This window comes from Bos javanicus, chromosome 9, assembly GCF_032452875.1.
Source record: "Bos javanicus breed banteng chromosome 9, ARS-OSU_banteng_1.0, whole genome shotgun sequence".
Classification (NCBI taxonomy): Eukaryota; Metazoa; Chordata; class Mammalia; order Artiodactyla; family Bovidae; genus Bos; species Bos javanicus.
This window is the reverse complement of record NC_083876.1, coordinates 39,183,113-39,200,067: the sequence shown is the minus strand read 5'-3', so window position 1 is coordinate 39,200,067 and position 16,955 is coordinate 39,183,113. Positions and strand designations below refer to the sequence as shown.

The 16,955-nt window shown below is 41.3% G+C and overlaps 1 protein-coding gene and 1 long non-coding RNA gene across 2 annotated transcripts in view; one reads left to right on the top strand and one right to left on the bottom strand.

The window, feature by feature from the left end:
• The window catches only part of LOC133254392 (uncharacterized), a 41,889-nt gene extending 40,725 nt beyond the window's left edge, over positions 1-1,164 (bottom strand). The window contains exon 1 of the long non-coding RNA XR_009738658.1: positions 987-1,164. This is a non-coding gene — a long non-coding RNA (uncharacterized LOC133254392). The remainder of the gene's footprint in view (positions 1-986) is intronic.
• Positions 1,165-1,250: 86 nt separating this feature from the next.
• On the top strand, positions 1,251-13,527 carry MFSD4B (major facilitator superfamily domain containing 4B). The gene is given in 5 exon segments (XM_061428662.1): positions 1,251-1,631; positions 3,318-3,486; positions 4,796-4,912; positions 6,502-7,712; positions 7,714-13,527. Coding segments are annotated over 5 exon segments (1,737 nt in total). The 5' UTR covers positions 1,251-1,448; the 3' UTR covers positions 7,771-13,527.
• The last annotated feature ends 3,428 nt before the right edge of the window (positions 13,528-16,955 follow it).

Sequence of the window (16,955 nt, the reverse complement as noted above, 5' to 3'; positions counted from 1 at the left end):
AGTCATAGAACCTGTACTTTCTGATGTACATGGAGAAAGTGCTTAATGACCAAATAGATGGGGCTGGGCTGCAAGGGAAATGATGACACTCAGGTGTGGTATAATTGGGAGCCTACCGTGGATGAGCTAAGGATTAATTAGGTGGAAAAGAATACTCCAGATAGACGACAAAGAGAAATACACATTTGGTCTGTCTGGTCAAGGAGCAAAAGGAAACAAAAAGCTAAAGTAGGATACAGAATGTAAGGTTTTTCCTTTTCCGCTGGTATAATCTTATCCAGTTCAGCGCTTCACGCTCAGTCGTCTCCGTATCATCATGCTCTATGATATGGTCGACTCCCTGCGACCCCATGGAGTGCAGCCGGCCAGGCTTCTCTGTCCAGGGAACTTTCCAGGCAAGAATACTGGAGTGGCTTGCCAATTCCTACTCCAGGGGATCTACTCAACCCAGGGATGGAACCTGCGTCTTCTACGTCCCTGCATTGGCAGGCGGATTCTTTACCACTAGCACCACCTGGGAAGTTACTCTTAATTCGGGGATTCTGCAAATCGATGCCCTGCTCCACTTCCTAACAACAATGGAAATATTTGTAGAGATTGGGGCGAGTGTGTGCTAGAAACCGCAGCTTTGGCTCCAGATTTCTTTTTTGAGCTAGTATTACACTGTTTATGAAGAGCCACGGATTCGCTCACTGACCTTGGGCAAGTTGTTAGTTTCTATGACTTCACTCTCCTATCTGTAAAACCAGTATAATATGGAATTTAGAGTGTTGTTAAGAGGATCAATTGAGATCATACACGTGAAAGTTTACATAGTGGCTCAACAAATGTGGAGTGACTGGCGAACCTCAGATCAATAGTCGACAGAACCCAAAGGAACTAGGGCAGAACTTTTGTGAACTTGTATAAGAGAGGGATCTTGTGGTTCCCTTTGCCCCACCCGCCCGCCCCACGAAGAGACCCGGGGAGCGGGCGCGAAGCCATACCTTGCGTTTCTCGGCCAGCAATTCCTCGTGACGGCTTGGCTGCGTCTTACCTCCTAACTCGTCCCAAGCTGCAGCTTCAGCTCGCTCCGCCACGGGGCGCCCGCCTGCAGGGCCTCGGTGGGCTCAGCTAAGTGTGATGCTGAGGCCTGAGAGAGACGTCGGGTCTCCTGGGCAACCACATCAACTTCCGGTTTGGGGAGAGGCCGCGGTTGGCGAGAGGCCACATTTCCGCCACGTGATCTGCGCAGGCGCCTGCGTGAGGGAGGGCGTGCGGCCGCAGCCTGCGACGGCCGGCGCGTCCCAAAGTTCGACTCCTCCGCCCGGACTAGGGCCACCCCCGGGGAGGTGGCGCCAGCCGGGACCGCAGGCTCTGGAGGCACGAGGCCCGGGCAGGGTGCCGAGTTCCCGAGGCTCCGCTGAGAAGCCGAGGGGTAGCGAGACCGCTGCTCGGGAGCCGCCACGATGGAGCTGGAACTGGAACCCTGTGGGGCCGGGGCCCCGGCTGCCGGGCAGAGGCTTCTCCAGGCCGAGGCCCCGGCGGAGAATGAGCCGGAGGCAGTGGTGGGCTCCCGGAGGAGCGGCCGGGCAGACAGCATGCTGCGCTGGTTCATCACCGTCCTCCTGTGTGCCGCCTTCTTGGGGCTGGTGAGAGCCGGGGCTGGAACCCTCCCAAACCGAGACGAGGGCAGACGTTCTACAGAGAACGCGGCCTTCTGAGCTCTTGTCTCCGCCGCTTGCAGACTCTGTGACCTTGGGCTCATCCATCTGCCCGAGCCTCAGTTTTGCAGTCTGTAAAATGGGCCCAATTACGATTTTTCGAGAAATATTGTCAAGTGTAAAATAGATTTTCGTAATATATAATGTTATCCAGTTCCAGCAAACCTTTCTACCTCTCCTCTGTGGGGTCAGGGGAATGCAAGAGGGGTCGCCAGGTCTACAGCCGCTCACCCAACCCCCAAATTATTGCACAAAGCTGCTTTATTGGGTTCTCGTCTTCGTTTGACTGAATTGACCCCTTATTCTTGCAAATGGGAAAATAGACCCACGCAGGAAGAGTGACTTTTTCGGACCACACAGCCGGTTAAGTGGTTGAGCCAGGAATACTGTTTCCTAGTCTGCCTACAATCGTATGTAAAGCAAATTTTCTGATTCTTGAATGTTTTTCCTAGAACAAAGTGTAAGGCTAGTTTAGCCTTTTGCCAAACTTCTTGGCCGTCGTTTTCTGGAATAAGGCGGTTACTTTATTCCAGAAAACTTCCCTTAGTAGCTTGTCTTAAATATTGGGGTCTTGGGGAGTTGGGAGGGTGAGTTCTCTGAGCTGTCACTTCTGGCCACTTAATATCTTTCCCTGAGGCACAGGTGATTCTTAGAGTATTTGTATTTGAAGAAAAGTCAATGCAAACGCCGTTCCTCGTCCTGTTAAATGCGTTGCAGGTGGGACTAATTTGGTTACAGCTGGGGCACTGCCTTCCCTTCATGTATTAGTCGATAGCTCTGTGCCTGTGCCCGCGTCTGGGGAGGGGCTACATCCAAGCGTTTAGGGCAGAGTCATGCAATTAGAATCACTTATTCTTGAAATGTAGACCGATTGGAAACATTTTTTTGAGTGTCCAACGAATTTCCTGTGAAAGCCAAATGCAGCCCCTAGTTTTTGCTAAAGTTACATGTCTTTGAATAAAATTTTATTTTTAAATCTGTTGCATGCAGGTGTATGTAATATTGTCTAAGAAAGCCTTACAGACTATACCCGTGAGGCTTTGGTTTTCTTGAAGAAAAATGTAGATTGGGAAACGTTCAAATTGTTTCTCTCTTGCATGTTTTATACGTATAATTTTAAAGAAGGACCCTATGTACATCCAGAAGTTCTGCTGTTTTAACAGCATCAAAAATGCGATACTACTTTGATGGCTTGAAAACAAATTTTTAGCATCACAATTCTTGTGTTATTTGTGCATGCAGTGTGTTTCAGACTACTTAAAACTTTCAAAAACGTTTTTTAATGTTACATTTTACTGTTAATAGAAATACTGTAGTCTTTTCTGGTATTGTTCAAAACAGAAACATAATTGCACCAAAAAGCTAAAAGAATTAATTTTTTTAAAGTTCAATTTGAGAGTTGTCAGGATGAGAAAAACCATAGGATTTGACACACCAGAAATAGTCTGTAGCTCTAGTAGTACTATTAGTCGGTTCATTATGAATTTAACTTTGGGACTTAATCTCCTAACGTCCGTTGAAGTTCCCTCCCTTTTTATAGTGAAAAAAGCTACCACATACATAGACATTATTTTAATGATTGTAAATAAAAACTTCTGTCTTTTTGAATTTTAGGGGATGAGTGTTGCTATACTGGGACCCACGTTTCAAGACTTGGCAACGAATGTGAACCGCAACATCAGCCGTCTTTCTCTGATTTTTGTGGGCCGTGCCTTTGGATACCTGGGTGGCTCTGTGATTGGTGGAGTTCTTTTCGACAGTATGAATCACTTCCTCCTTTTGGGTGAGTAAACGACAGTTTCAGCTTCTTTGAGACTTGCAAGGAATTTACAGCTTGCTTTTAAATATGAAACATACTGGCTTGCAGAATGGTTGACAGCTTAAAAGTAGTGTTTAGGCATCCTCACTGGAAGCCAGGCTCCTCTGCTGCTTGCTCTCTTCTTGGCAGTTGCTTGGAATCTGGGCTGGATGCCTCTGGAAACTTAGATGAGTCCTAGTGTGTTAGCAATCCTTAGCCCTCCTGACCTTCACTGTGGTCTAGATACCACTGCTGCATCACATGCCAGTTGTTTAAAGAGCTCTGTTTGTCAGTGTTTAGGGCAGATTTTCTGGGGCCATAGATGAGAATAAACTCCTCAGACCTGCCCAGACTAGACACTGGGCTGAGAACAAAGGTGGGAAGGGATGGTGGGTGAAATGATGAATGCTAAATTTTTGTCCCAGCTGCTCCTTGTGAGTGATCAACCCAGGCCTCTCCACCTCACTCTCAAAATAGATAGCAAAGCTTTTAACTTACTCTTTTTTGGATAAATTGACATGTTTAGAGAAAATCTGGATTAATGTGACAAAACTGCTTTGGAAGGAGATAATTACTCTTGTTGATGAATGAGTCAATAATCCCTCTGATTTCCATAGTGGGTTGAAAGAATGTATTTCTTACATTTCCCTCCCTAGTCTTCAAACAGATCTGTTTGTGCTGTGTGCTCAGTTGATCAGTTGTGTCTGACTCTCTGTGCTTACCATGGATTGTAGCCTGCCAGGCTCCTCTCTCCTTGGAATTTTCTTGGCAAGAATACTGGAGTGGGGTGCCATTTCCTACTCCAGGGGATCTTCCTGATCCATGGATTGAACCCATGTCTCTTGTGTCTCCTGCATTGGCAGGCAGATTCTTTATCACTAGTGCCACCGTTTAATACATTTCTACTACAGACTACTATGGTAATTGCACTTAATTTTTTACCTTTATCTAAAAATCTGTTTAGGTTGTTAAAAATCAATAATTTTTGAGCTGTCTGGCTATAAAATTTTGCCTTGTGGTATAATGTATGTTTTGATTATTAGCAGTACTAGAAGTGTACTAGTTACACTTCTAGTTATACTAATATTAGAATAGCTTAAACTTTATAGTTCATAAGGATGATAGAAGCTTTTAAATGAAATAACTTCATAGAAGCAGAACCTTTCCTCTGCTCGTTACTCAATTTTAATTTGACCTGTTCTGCATTTTTGAGAGTTTTTATGATGTTGACTTCATCCATGACCCTTTGCCATAAATAGTATTTTTCATAGCTGACTTTGACCTTTTTTCTCAGGGTTGTCAATGTTCGCTACCACAGTTGGTCTTTATCTCGTTCCATTTTGTAAGACTGCAGTGTTACTGATCGTCATGATGTCCACCTTCGGTGTTTCAATTGGCATTCTGGATACAGGTTAGTGAGCCCTTCATTATCGTCTCTGGGACTAATGTCTTTCTACTAGAAAAAGAGCAGCTGATATTAAATTGTCACTTGCACTGTCCCCTAAAATGACTCTGACCTGCTGTGTTTTCCATGGGGTCTCCCAGTCAGTACCACCCTTCTTGCCAGGTAGAGTGCCTGTTTTTGAGCAGCCAACCACAGAGTGAATTCAGGGGGTTTTGTTCTTTGAGAGTTTGTTGATTTACAATATCCAAAGAGGAGAGGGGCCCCCGGTGTGGGTGATTACAATGCAGATGAGCAGGCTTTCAGTTGGGCTAGGTCTTTATCATTGTAATGTGGGAAGAATTGATGAATTAACAGATGAAACCAAGTTTGGAACCATTATATGGCTGAGGAAACATAGAAGCAGCTCTCCAATTTAAAATGCACTCTGCCTTTCAAACTAAGAAACCTGTGTTGTGTATTATTTCCCTTTTCCTTTTCTCTCAAAAGTTGCTGCCCTCATGTATCTTTATTTTTTAAAATGTACTAAATAATGTATGTGACATTCGTTCCCGCCAGAGCCAACTTTCTCCACCTCTTCCTTGGTATTTGATAGGTTGGGGAAATATTTTTTACTTTGGGTTTAATTTGGTTGTGAAATTACAGGATAGAATTGTATGTGTGCAAATCTATTAAAAAGAAAGAAAAAAAATATTATATTTGATGCTTCTCGTCTTCACCCTGTAGATACCTACAGTATGACCGCAGATGTTAGAAGGCATCCTTGTTACTTATTCTTGTAACGGGCAGAATCCTGTCATGGTCAGGGTTCTGAATATGTGTTTTGCACCTGCTGTATACATAAGTAGTTTTCCTCAAGTGGCTATTGACTTCCAGTATAGAAAAATTTGGTCATTTGGCTACTATGTGATAATATATATTTATTATATATTTATATAGAAATATATATTTATATATATTATATATTTATATATTTAAAACATTTAGAAGTAAGTAACTATAAATATCCTTCCCTACCCCCACCCCTCCTGTGCCTGGTATTATTGTTGTTCAGTTTCTGAGTTGTGTCCACCTTTTTGTGACCCCGTGGACTGCAGTACACCAGGCTCCTCTGACCTCCACTATCTCCTGGAGTTTGCTCAAATTCATGTCCGTTGAGTTGGTGATGCTATCTAACCATCTCATCCTCTGCCACACTTTTCTCCTTTTGCCTTCAGTCTTTCCCAGCATCACAGTCTTTTCTGATGAGTTGGCTGTTCACATCAGGTGGCCAAAGTATTCAGAGCTGCTATTGGAACTGTATTGTGAAAAGCCTTGGGCTAATGTACTTAGCTCTCGGAGATAGTGCTTTACTAGATTATAGAATTCCATTTGTGAGTGTGGGAGGTTCTAGTGCTGAAAGTTTCTTGGTAGTGTTGGTGAGTTAGAATTGACTTAGTCATAAGGACTAATCGTAGAATTGACTTAGTTGCCACAGTTGATAACTTAGAATATTATAATTCTTGTGCCACGTGAAATATTTCTTTCTGATAGTAATGAACTTTTTTCTCTTTTGCCAAGTTACTATAATTAAACCATTCTCCATCTTTCATTGATAGGTGGTAACGTCCTAATCTTGGCTATTTGGGGGGACAAAGGAGCCCCGCACATGCAGGCCTTACACTTCAGCTTTGCCCTAGGTGCCTTTTTGGCTCCACTGCTGGCTAAATTGGCATTGGGCACGACGGTGTCTGCTGAAAACCGCACAGAGGCTGACTTTAACCAATCTGCCTTCAACCAGTCATCTGAAGCTGACTCAGAATCTCTATTTGGAATACCTGATGATATGAATTTGCTGTGGGCTTACGCTGTTATCGGTACTTATATTTTTGTAGTTGCTCTCTTTTTTTTCGCTCTGTTTTTAAAGAAAAGCTCAAAGCAAGAAAAAGCAAGAGTATCTGCTCAAAGGTTTCGAAGAGCCAAATACCACAATGCCCTTCTCTGTCTCCTTTTCCTGTTCTTCTTTTTTTATGTTGGAGCTGAGGTGACATATGGCTCTTACGTTTTCTCATTTGCAACCACCCATGCTGGCATGAAAGAAAGGGAAGCGGCCGGGTTGAACTCCATCTTCTGGGGGACCTTTGCAGCCTGCAGGGGCATGGCAATCTTTTTTGCTACATGTTTACAACCTGGAACCATGATTGTGCTGAGCAACATTGGCAGCCTGACTTCATCTTTATTTCTGGTGCTTTTCAACAAGAGCCCAGTTTGTCTTTGGATAGCGACTTCAGTGTATGGGGCCTCAATGGCAACCACGTTCCCCAGTGGAGTGTCTTGGATTGAGCAGTACACGACCATCCATGGGAAAGCTGCAGCATTTTTTGTAGTCGGTGCCGCCCTGGGAGAAATGGCTATTCCTGCAGTAATTGGAATTCTTCAAGGCAAATACCCTGATTTGCCTGTAGTTTTGTACACCTCTTTGGGGTCATCAATAGCCACTGCTATTTTATTTCCTGTACTGTACAAATTAGCCACCTTGCCGCTTGATCGTCTGCGAAAAGAACACAGGAAAAGTGAGGACCAGAAAGCTCTGCTTTCTAGCTCTGGGCTCAATGACTATGAGGAAGAAAATGAAGAAGATGATGCAGAAAAATGGAATGAAATGGACTTTGAAGTGATTGAAATGAATGATACAATGAGGAATTCTGTAATAGAGACATCTAGAAATATTTTGATGGAGCCTACAGCTGAAGTCCCCAACCATTCCTACTCAAATGTGTTAATGTTTGAATCCTCTCCAGTTAATACTGGCAACTCCTCTGTGAATTACCTTGCAAGAAACCAGGACAAAAGGGACTAATGCTTTGAGAGGATGGATTATTTACTGACTGTTCAAATAATCACCAGTTCTAAGGAGGCCAGTCAGAGCAAAGCATAATATATTTGTAACAAGCTTTGAGGATCACAATTTCTAGGTCCGAGTATAGCAAATGCTAAAAAGTTTTGAAATGTTCTGTAATCCCCAGAGCCTTTCATAAAGAACCAGTGATCTCATACAGCAGGATCCTGTTGTGAGGCTAGTGTTTGGTGGCATGTGGCTGAGTAGGTGATATTTTATGGCCTTCACCCCTCCTCAGAGCATGCAGAGAAGGCATTTGTTTTTGAGAAGTTGGGTGTGCCATTCAGATAAAGCAAAACTGTTTAGTAGTTGAATCGGTTAGCCAGACAAATTCTCTGTCATCAGTATTCTGCCAGGGAAGTTGAGAATCGTTTCATAAAGAGACATCTTTGAAAATGGACAGAGATTTCTGTTAATTGTTTTACTCTGTAGTGTTGAATCAAAACACGGTAATTACTGATGTTTTCAGATTTTTATGAAGAGAGCAGAGAACAGGTGCTGGAGACCTGGCTTCAACCTCCACTGCTGCTTCCTAGTCTGGCCCTGTACTCAGTCATCTGCCTTATGTAGGCCTTGTTTATCTCATCTCCTGGTCTGGGTCTCTAATGAAAGTGAGATGACTTTCAAATGGGAATCCCTCATTTTTACATTTTGTGCAAAGTGTCTGTCAGAAATGAACATAAGTGCCACTCCATTCGTCATTTCAAATGAGAAGTGGAAAAAAAAATGAATAGCTTTAAGAATGTGCTACTGATTATGAATAACGTCAATGTAAGAGACTCAGTATTTAATACTTTATTTGAATAATTATGAGGAATACATTTTTAGCACTGTATGTCATTGATGCTGAGATGCACCTTTTTTTTTTTTTTTCACATTTTTAACATCTCTGAAATCAAAGTATGTGTTAAAATCAGTGATCATTTAATGTGACAAAATTGAGTTTTTTCCCATATACTTCTATAAAGTAATGTTGCATTTTACAATCAGTGTCTTAGTTTCAGTGAATACAGTGGTTCGTTCAATGATGGAGATTGTACTATTTTTACAGACATTTTAAGAAGAAGTTATTTTTATATGCTCATTTTCTCTGTGTTCACACAGGATTTGGAGATGCCTTGTTGCAGTTTTTAAAGCTGTTTCAGAGTTACTATGTTAGTAGTAGGGCTGTGAACGGGGTCTCTTGTGGTCCTTTGGTTACCTCAGTGACAATCTGGGAATGAGTCTGCTGTTCCAGGAGTTGCTCCTTATTGAGTCTAGTTGGTAGTCACGTTGTAAGCACTGTAAATTAGACTGCTAATTTAATTAACCGTGAGACACAGTCTTTTCCAGCGATTGGAATACCTGTGTTAGGCCTCTGGACCTCCTTCTCCCTGAGTTTGAAATATCTCGGAAATCAAAGTAATGATTTGAAAGTGGCTTGGGGGCTTAAGAGGGATCGTGAGCATGGCAAATCTGGTGTGGGGTATCCTTTGATAAATGACTGGCATTGATGACAGATTTTGTTCTCTTCTTCTTAGCACATTTTGTGCTGAATAATACCTAATTTCTACTTGGTTGCGGTATGTCTACTTTTTAACTAATTTCTGTAAATTTGCCTTTGTTTTTTCATAAGTGGAAAATAGTACCTTTCTTGACCACTGTCCGTTATTGGTCATTTTAACAATCTGACAGTTTTGGAGAGAGCTGGTGGAGAAGTTAACAGTGAAAAGCCTATTCTTCTTGCTTTCTTTATTCTATCCTTTTCTCTTAGCTGGAACTTGGAGATTAGGTCCACTCCACTTACTGCCCTTTCTCAGGTTGTTGGAATGTAGGCAGTAGCAACTATTTGGCATCCGGGCGGCTTGCCAGAATAGGGATTCAACCTGTGGCATCGACATTTAAAGGATAAAAGTGCAACTCAGAGAAAGAAGGGAATAAGAACATGATAGAAAACTTGGAAATCCATGAAAAATGCATTAGAATTCCACAAACCAAAATGTGAATGGCCATATGAGATTATAGGGATTGTTAAAGTTTGATAATGTATTTCCATATTGGAAAGATAAGACAGTACAATTCCAGGAATTAGCCTTCATCCTAATAATCAGTTCTTAGTTAAATAAGTGTCTGCCGATACTCAAGTAACCAATACTGAAGTTTTCTATTTCTGAGTAACAAATTATTGTATCACAAATTTAACAGCTTAGAACAACAGACCTTGTATTTCTTTAACTTCACAGTTTTCTTGAGTCAAGAATTTGGGCGTGACTTCACTGGGTTGGTTCTCTGCTCAGGATCTCATGGGCTGCAGTCAGGCTGTTGAAAGAGCTGTGCTTTGTAGAGTTTAGACTTCCCTTCTACGCTGTGTGGTTTTTGACAGTAATTCAGTTCCTTGAGGTAGTAGACTGAGATCTCCATTTTTTTTTTTCCTGGCTGTCAGCAGGCACCTGTCTCGATTGCTAGGCCCTCTCATAGATCCTTTCGAAGCATGGCAGCTTGTTTCTTCAAAGCCAGCAGGAGAATCTCACTGGAGCCAACTGAGATGGGGTTTTTAATGATACCGTGTAATCATGGGAGTGACATCCTGTCCCTTTTGCCAGATTTTGTAGACTAGAAGGAAGTCTCAGAGTCTGTCCAAACTCTAGGGAAGAGGATAGTATATGGATGTATCTGATTACTGGGGGTCACCTTAGGGTGTGTCTGCTATACTCAAGTGTCTGCAACACTCAAGGGAGCCAGAAAACTTTAGCTGGGGAAAAATCCTTCAGTAGTCACCAAAAGTGATAATAGATACAACCTACTGAATGTTCTAGTGCAGGAATGGAAAACTCCCTATAGACCAGGCCAATAAACCTAACTCAGAATTAGGCTTTTTCCCTTGAGATTTTAGGTTGTGCTCTTTTCCACTGTACTTTTAACCAGTTCAAATGCAGCTTAATATGAGGGAAATTCGTAAGTTTCGGTCTAATAGTATTTTCATAGTAAAGTCCAAGAAGACTTTGAGAGCATTTTTCAATCCCTGTTATTTTTTAAAGAAAAATCTTTAAAAAAATAATTTTTTATTATATATGAAGGTATAAAAAAGGTCATGGTAGAAGATTAGGGAAGTACCTAAAATTTTTAAGGGGCAAATGTAATCATAATCCTAAATACCTAGAAAGTTCTTACATTTCTAGTCAGCTTAGTTTCCCAAGACAAGGGTAAAGGGGTAAAAAAAATTTCCTTCTTCCAGATAAAGGATCAGAAACAACTTGAATTTTATGTCTAGAATGTATTGATACTACATTTGGTGGACTGGTTTTTAGTTTGAATAGTTGTAATTTATTAAGAACAAAAAGAGAGTATCAACACACCCCTGAAAAATGTGAGACCCAGACTCCATGTAAAATGATTTTGTTTCAAGTAGATTTATTGAATAATCAGGATAGTTTTCTCATAACCAGAACTTTTGTATTATTATAGCAATGTAGCATTCAATCCTGCCACTTAAAAATTATTACTAAAATAGAGCTTAAAATTCTTAGTGAAAATAGATACAGTCTTCTGGGGTCCCTTGTGTTTGTTGGGTGCCCTGGTTCATAATATGTATTCGTAATGTTTTGTTGTGAATGTGTGCGTGTGTATATGTCTGTATGTGGAGCCCACAGATGCTGTGTGTGTCTGATATTTTCTTACAGTGTGGGGATGTAGCGCAGGGGTAGAGGTGATAGGGAAGGGATACAGAAAAGCTTACTGTGTGATTTCAAAGTTTGTTACAATTGTTCTTTTAAGTTGAAATTTTTATGAAGGTTATTGTCGATTTACATGTAGTTGTGTGCAGTGTGTTTTTCAAACTTGCTGAGTGAAGAATACTTGCTCAGTCTGGAAAAATAGAGAAATAGATGGGTGCTTCTCATACTTTAATGTGCATTAGAATTGCGTCTTAAAATGCAGATTCTGATTTAGTTGGACTGGGTTAGGGACTGAGATTCTTCATTTCTAACAAGCTCCTAGGTGCTGTTGGCCCACGGGTCGACCACACTTTGGGTAGCAAGGTCCACTTTTTGGGAATGTTAAATTCTTTGCTGCTACTGTTGGGAATTTCATTTGTTTTCTTTTAGGTTTTCTAAATAAATCTAAATCTCTGGGAGTCTATAGTCCCCATGAACCCCCTCCATTTGTATACACTATTCTAAGACTGAGTTCTCTTCAGTCCTCTCCATTTGCTGCATTAGCTGTTGAATATTTATTTCACATGTTATCGAATGCCTCTTGTTTGGTAGTTTCTGTGGGAGATGTACACTGGTGAAAAATCAGAAATTTCCTGCCTTCATGGAACTTACCTCTAATGCAGTACTGTCCAGTATCTGCATTGGCCGGTGGCTGCCATATGTAGATAACACAGGTCCAGTGGGAGAAACAAAGCGTCAAACAAGTCATCACACAAGATATTTCCAGGAAGGCTTTATTTCCTGTTGTTCTAGAGATTGATTAACTACTATCTGGGGTCAGAAGGTTGTGATAGATACCTTGTCAAATGGCGTAATATAAATTATGGCATTTAAGAAAGACCTGGTGATCTAAAAGAGAAGGTGTTGGTTTTCTTGGGTATAAAAGAAGCAATCCAAAGCTGGTGATTTGGTTGTCAGAAGGAACATTAAAGCTCTCTCCTCTAATGCACTTTGGCCAGTTGGCACTTGAGCTAGGTTGAGCCTGAGTTGGATTTTTATTTAGGTTTAAATAGTCTCATATTTAATGATTTAAAACTGTATAGCACTGAATTTTTACAATCAAAGAGAATTGTTCTTTATTTTCCAACATTTTCCTGTGGTAATTGTAATTATGTCTTCTCTTGTCCTGTATTTCTGCCCTTTTTATTTCTTTTAATTCTTCAACAACAACAAGGAGGATCCCTTAGGTTCTTGCACTGTGACTATTGATTCTTATTATTGTCTCCTGTCTTCCTTTTGACTTATATTTTTAATTGCAGAATGCCTCAGTTTCTGATCTCTAAATTCTTGCAGCTTGCCTTTGATGCATTTGGTAATGTTAGTAAATGGATGGCCTGGAGAAATGTTCTGAAGTTGTAAGATGACATGAGTAGCTTAAGGGGTTGGGCTTTCTAGCTTCTGAACAATTTATTGTGATTAATAAGGTGCTTTCTTTTTTTTTTTTAATCCTTTTTAGTTGTGATAAAATACACATAACAAAATTTATCGTTTTAACCATTTTTAAGTGTACAGTTCAGTGGCATTAAGGGCATTATCATTATTGTGCTATAGTCATTGCCATCATCTGCAGAACATTTTTTATCTTGCAAAACTGAAACTCTCAAGCCATTGAACAGTAACTCGCCAATTCCACCCTCCTTCCAGCCCCTGACAACCATCATTCTACTTTCTGTCTCTGAGTGTTTGACTGCTCTTAAGTACCTCATATAAGTGGATACAAACAGTATTTGTCCTTTTGTGACCAGGTTATTTTATTTAGTGTAACATCCTCAAGGTCCATCTTATTGCAAAATGTGTCAGAATTTCCTTTGTAAAAATAAACAATACTCTGTTGTATGCATATTTTGTTTACCTATTTATATGTTGATGGCTACATGCTTTGCTTTCACCTTTTGGCAGTTGTGAATAATGCTGCTATGAACATTGATGTACAAATACCTGCTTTTTTAATTTTTAAATATTGAAGTATAGTTGATTTTACAATGTTGTTTGAAGTGTACGGCATAGTGATTCAGTTGTATGTGTATTATATAAATATGATATATATAAATATATACATGTGTCTGTGTTCTTTTTAGACTTTTTCCCTTATAGATTATTATGAAATATTGAGTATAGTTCCCTGTGTGATACAGTAAGTCCTCTAGTCTCTACTTTTCATTCTTTTAGGTATATCCCCATAAGTGAAATTGATGAATCATATGATGATTCTGGTTTTAATTTTGAGGGGTGCTTTATTTTTATTATTCTGCTTAGATATTATTCTAATCCACTAGGAAGAGGGAAACACTATCGCTTCAAACTCTAGGCAGGCTTTTGGTGCATTATAATTAGCTTAATACCACCCACACCCTGAGTAAATGAACTTAAATGTCAGGTATCTACCTCACAGTTTTGTTATTTCTGCTTCCAATCTTTGTTCGGTCACTAAGCTTACACTGAGAGCTTACTTTGTGCTAGGCACTGTAGACTAAGTATTAATGAAACTTCCTCTCCTGTCCTTGGAGTACCAAGTATCATTATCATGTATTTAGGGATTTTTGATCCCTGTTTTCTGCTAAATGGCTAGTCTCGAGTCATGTTCTCCTTTGTTTGGAAACATAGAGACTCCCCCTGGCCACCTTGGAAGAGATAGTGTGTGGTCAGGGAACCATGGGCTGCAATGGGCCTGGTGCTGGGGCCAGGCTGCTCTCTGCTTGTTTCTCAAAGCAGTTCTGCCTGTCGGTGGAACTTCTCCCTGTTCCTCCTCCCTTAGGCCCATCCTCTGTATATCTCTAGTCCAAATTCCAGAGGAAACCTGTCTGACTGACTTGAGTATCTGCTCTTGTCCTTACTGGGCAGAGCCTGGCCTCAGGAGTTGTTGACCAGCCCGTTACTTGGCCTCTCTTGGGTCGGTGCCTGTTGCCTCCATCCAGAGAGTGGCCATCTTGACACTTCTCTCCCTGCTGCTCTGATATGGGCACTGTCAAAACCAAAAAGGAAGTTCCCCTGTCTGCTCTGTACCTGGGGTAGTACTGGGTTTATTGGATATTTGCTAGCAGATGCCTGAATGGGATACAAATTGTCAGGCTCTAGGGAGATGGTCTGGTTCATGTTTTGAATCAAAATTGGAAAAACAGTCACATCCAGTGGTAGATCTTTTTTGAGGAGCTCATTAGACAAAGTTGGTAGTGAACTGTACGATTTCCGTCAAGGACAAAAGCTCTCTCTTAATAGGGTAGTATGTGTACTTAAGAGAGAGAAAAGAGGATTCCCAGTTTGCAAGAGATCTTATTAAAGCTCTAATCTCTGTGAGCCAGAAAAATTTCCAAGTCTAAACATTTTAGTTATTTAGCAGGTATCTACTGAGCATTTGGGCTCCCAGGTGGCGCTAGTGATGATAAGCCTGCCTGCCAATGCAGGAGATGTAAGAGATGCAGGTCAGATCCCTGGGTTGGGAAGATCCCCTGGAGGAGGGCACAGCAACCCATTCTAGTATTCTTGCCTGGAGAATCCCTTGGATAGAGGAGCCTGGTGGGCTGCGGTCCATAGGGTCACAGAGTCGGACATGACTGAAGCGACCAAGCACATGCGCTGAGCATTTACTGTGCTCGGTAATCTGCTGCAGGAACATAGCAGAGGACAAGGCAGGTGGGATCCTTGCTGGCATCGAGCTTATGCTTTACTATTTCAAGTAAGATTTGCCATGACAGTCTTTGTTAGCTGAAGCATCAGTAAAGCCTGTTGTAAAGGGTTTTACCAGTTCCGGAAAAGTCAGTATTGACAAGAGCCAGGCTCTTGTTTCCTTGGTGTATGTCTGTGTCTGTTCATTTCCAGTATTTCTACATGTAATCTCTGGAGTGATTCTTGATTTAGAGCTTTATACAAATGATTTAGCACAGTGCAGTTGAGGTGAATACAGTGAAAACCTGCTGCAGAAAGCGGCAGCAGGGGCCTCTGACACCTCGGGAATTGTTCACAGGAGCCAAAGGACACATTTCTGGTTGAACTGGAATCTTGGGTCACACCTTCAAACACCTATGGGTTAACTGAGCTGGTTCTCATTCACTTGAGAAGTTTTTTTCCTTAGGTGGGGATTATCGAGTTCTGGGTCCACATACTCTTTGGGCCTTTACTCTTAGTGAAGATAAGCTCAGAGACAGAAGCATTTAGGACAGGAAAAGTTTACCTCAAAGAGAAGGACTGGCTTGCTAAGTAGAAACACAATTATTTAAGGAGAAAAGCAACATGTACCAAAGTTTCCAAGTTTGCGTTAGTCTGTTCATAATGGAAAAGCAGTACCTCTCCCACATATTTATCATATTCATAGACAGTGAAGTGAAAGTTGCTCAGTCGCGTCGTCCGAGTGTTTGTGACCCCATGGACTATACAGTCCGTGGAATTCTCCAGGCCAGAATACTGGAGTAGGTAACCTTTCCCTTCTCCAGGGGATCTTCCCAACCCAGGAATTGAACCGGTGTCTCCTCCATTGCAGGCAGATTCTTTACCAACTGAGCTATCAGGAAAGCCCCCACATATTCATAAGAGGTCGTGACATATTCATATTCATAGAGATTGTGACAAGTCTTCAGATGCCAGTGCAGCAAAAGCCAGGGATAGAATTGCTTTGTTAGGGAGTCCAGGCTTATGGGAAATGTTCGTGATTTTATTGTTTCTGAGATCAGAGCCAGTTAGGTGACCCTGTTACTTTGGTTTTATCTTGGTGAGGGGCAGAGGGAGTGTCTGCAGACTGTGATAAGGATACAGAAGCAGGGCAAAGTGACATTTTGCTTTTACACCCTCTGAAACCCATAAACTCCAGGAGGAAAAACAGCCTGAAGGAGAAACGTTAATTGCAGCATGTATTCTTGTTCCCCTGGCCAAGAGATCAGCCATTTTGCTCCAGTGTTTTTTTTCAACCCTAACTGCTGTTAGAATCAGCTAATAGTGTTCAAAATCTACTGATGCCAGCCTTTTCACTTAAATAAGAATTTAATTGGTGTGAAGTGGGGCCTGAATGTTGATATTTTTGAAAGTACCCCCTAAAGTAATGTGCAGTAGAGGTTGAGAACTGCTGCTTTTATCAATGCAGAGAACTGAAACTTCTAAACTTGTTGCAATGGTTTTTAAAGGGTGATTTACAGCTTGGTTACATCATGTTTCTTTTATGGATGCTTGAAATCCTGTGTACTTTCTCGGAAGGAGAAATGGAAAGGGAGAGCTCTCATATTTCGTGTTATTGCTGCTGCTGCTTGGTCAGTTAAAGGGGGTAATCAGTACTGGTTGAAATTCTGTCCCCCCAAAAACCAAACCCGGCTCTTTTGGAAGTTGCTGTTCTAGACAGGTTTTTGCTAGTCACTTTTGTTTTGGGGGGCTTAATGGAGGAGGAGCGGTAAACTTGTAGATTTATTACATTTGGATTTAAGCCTGCTCACTGTTTATATGACTTTGTACAATGTAAAAGCTTGTTTTAGTAAAATATTGATGTAAATAAACACTGATA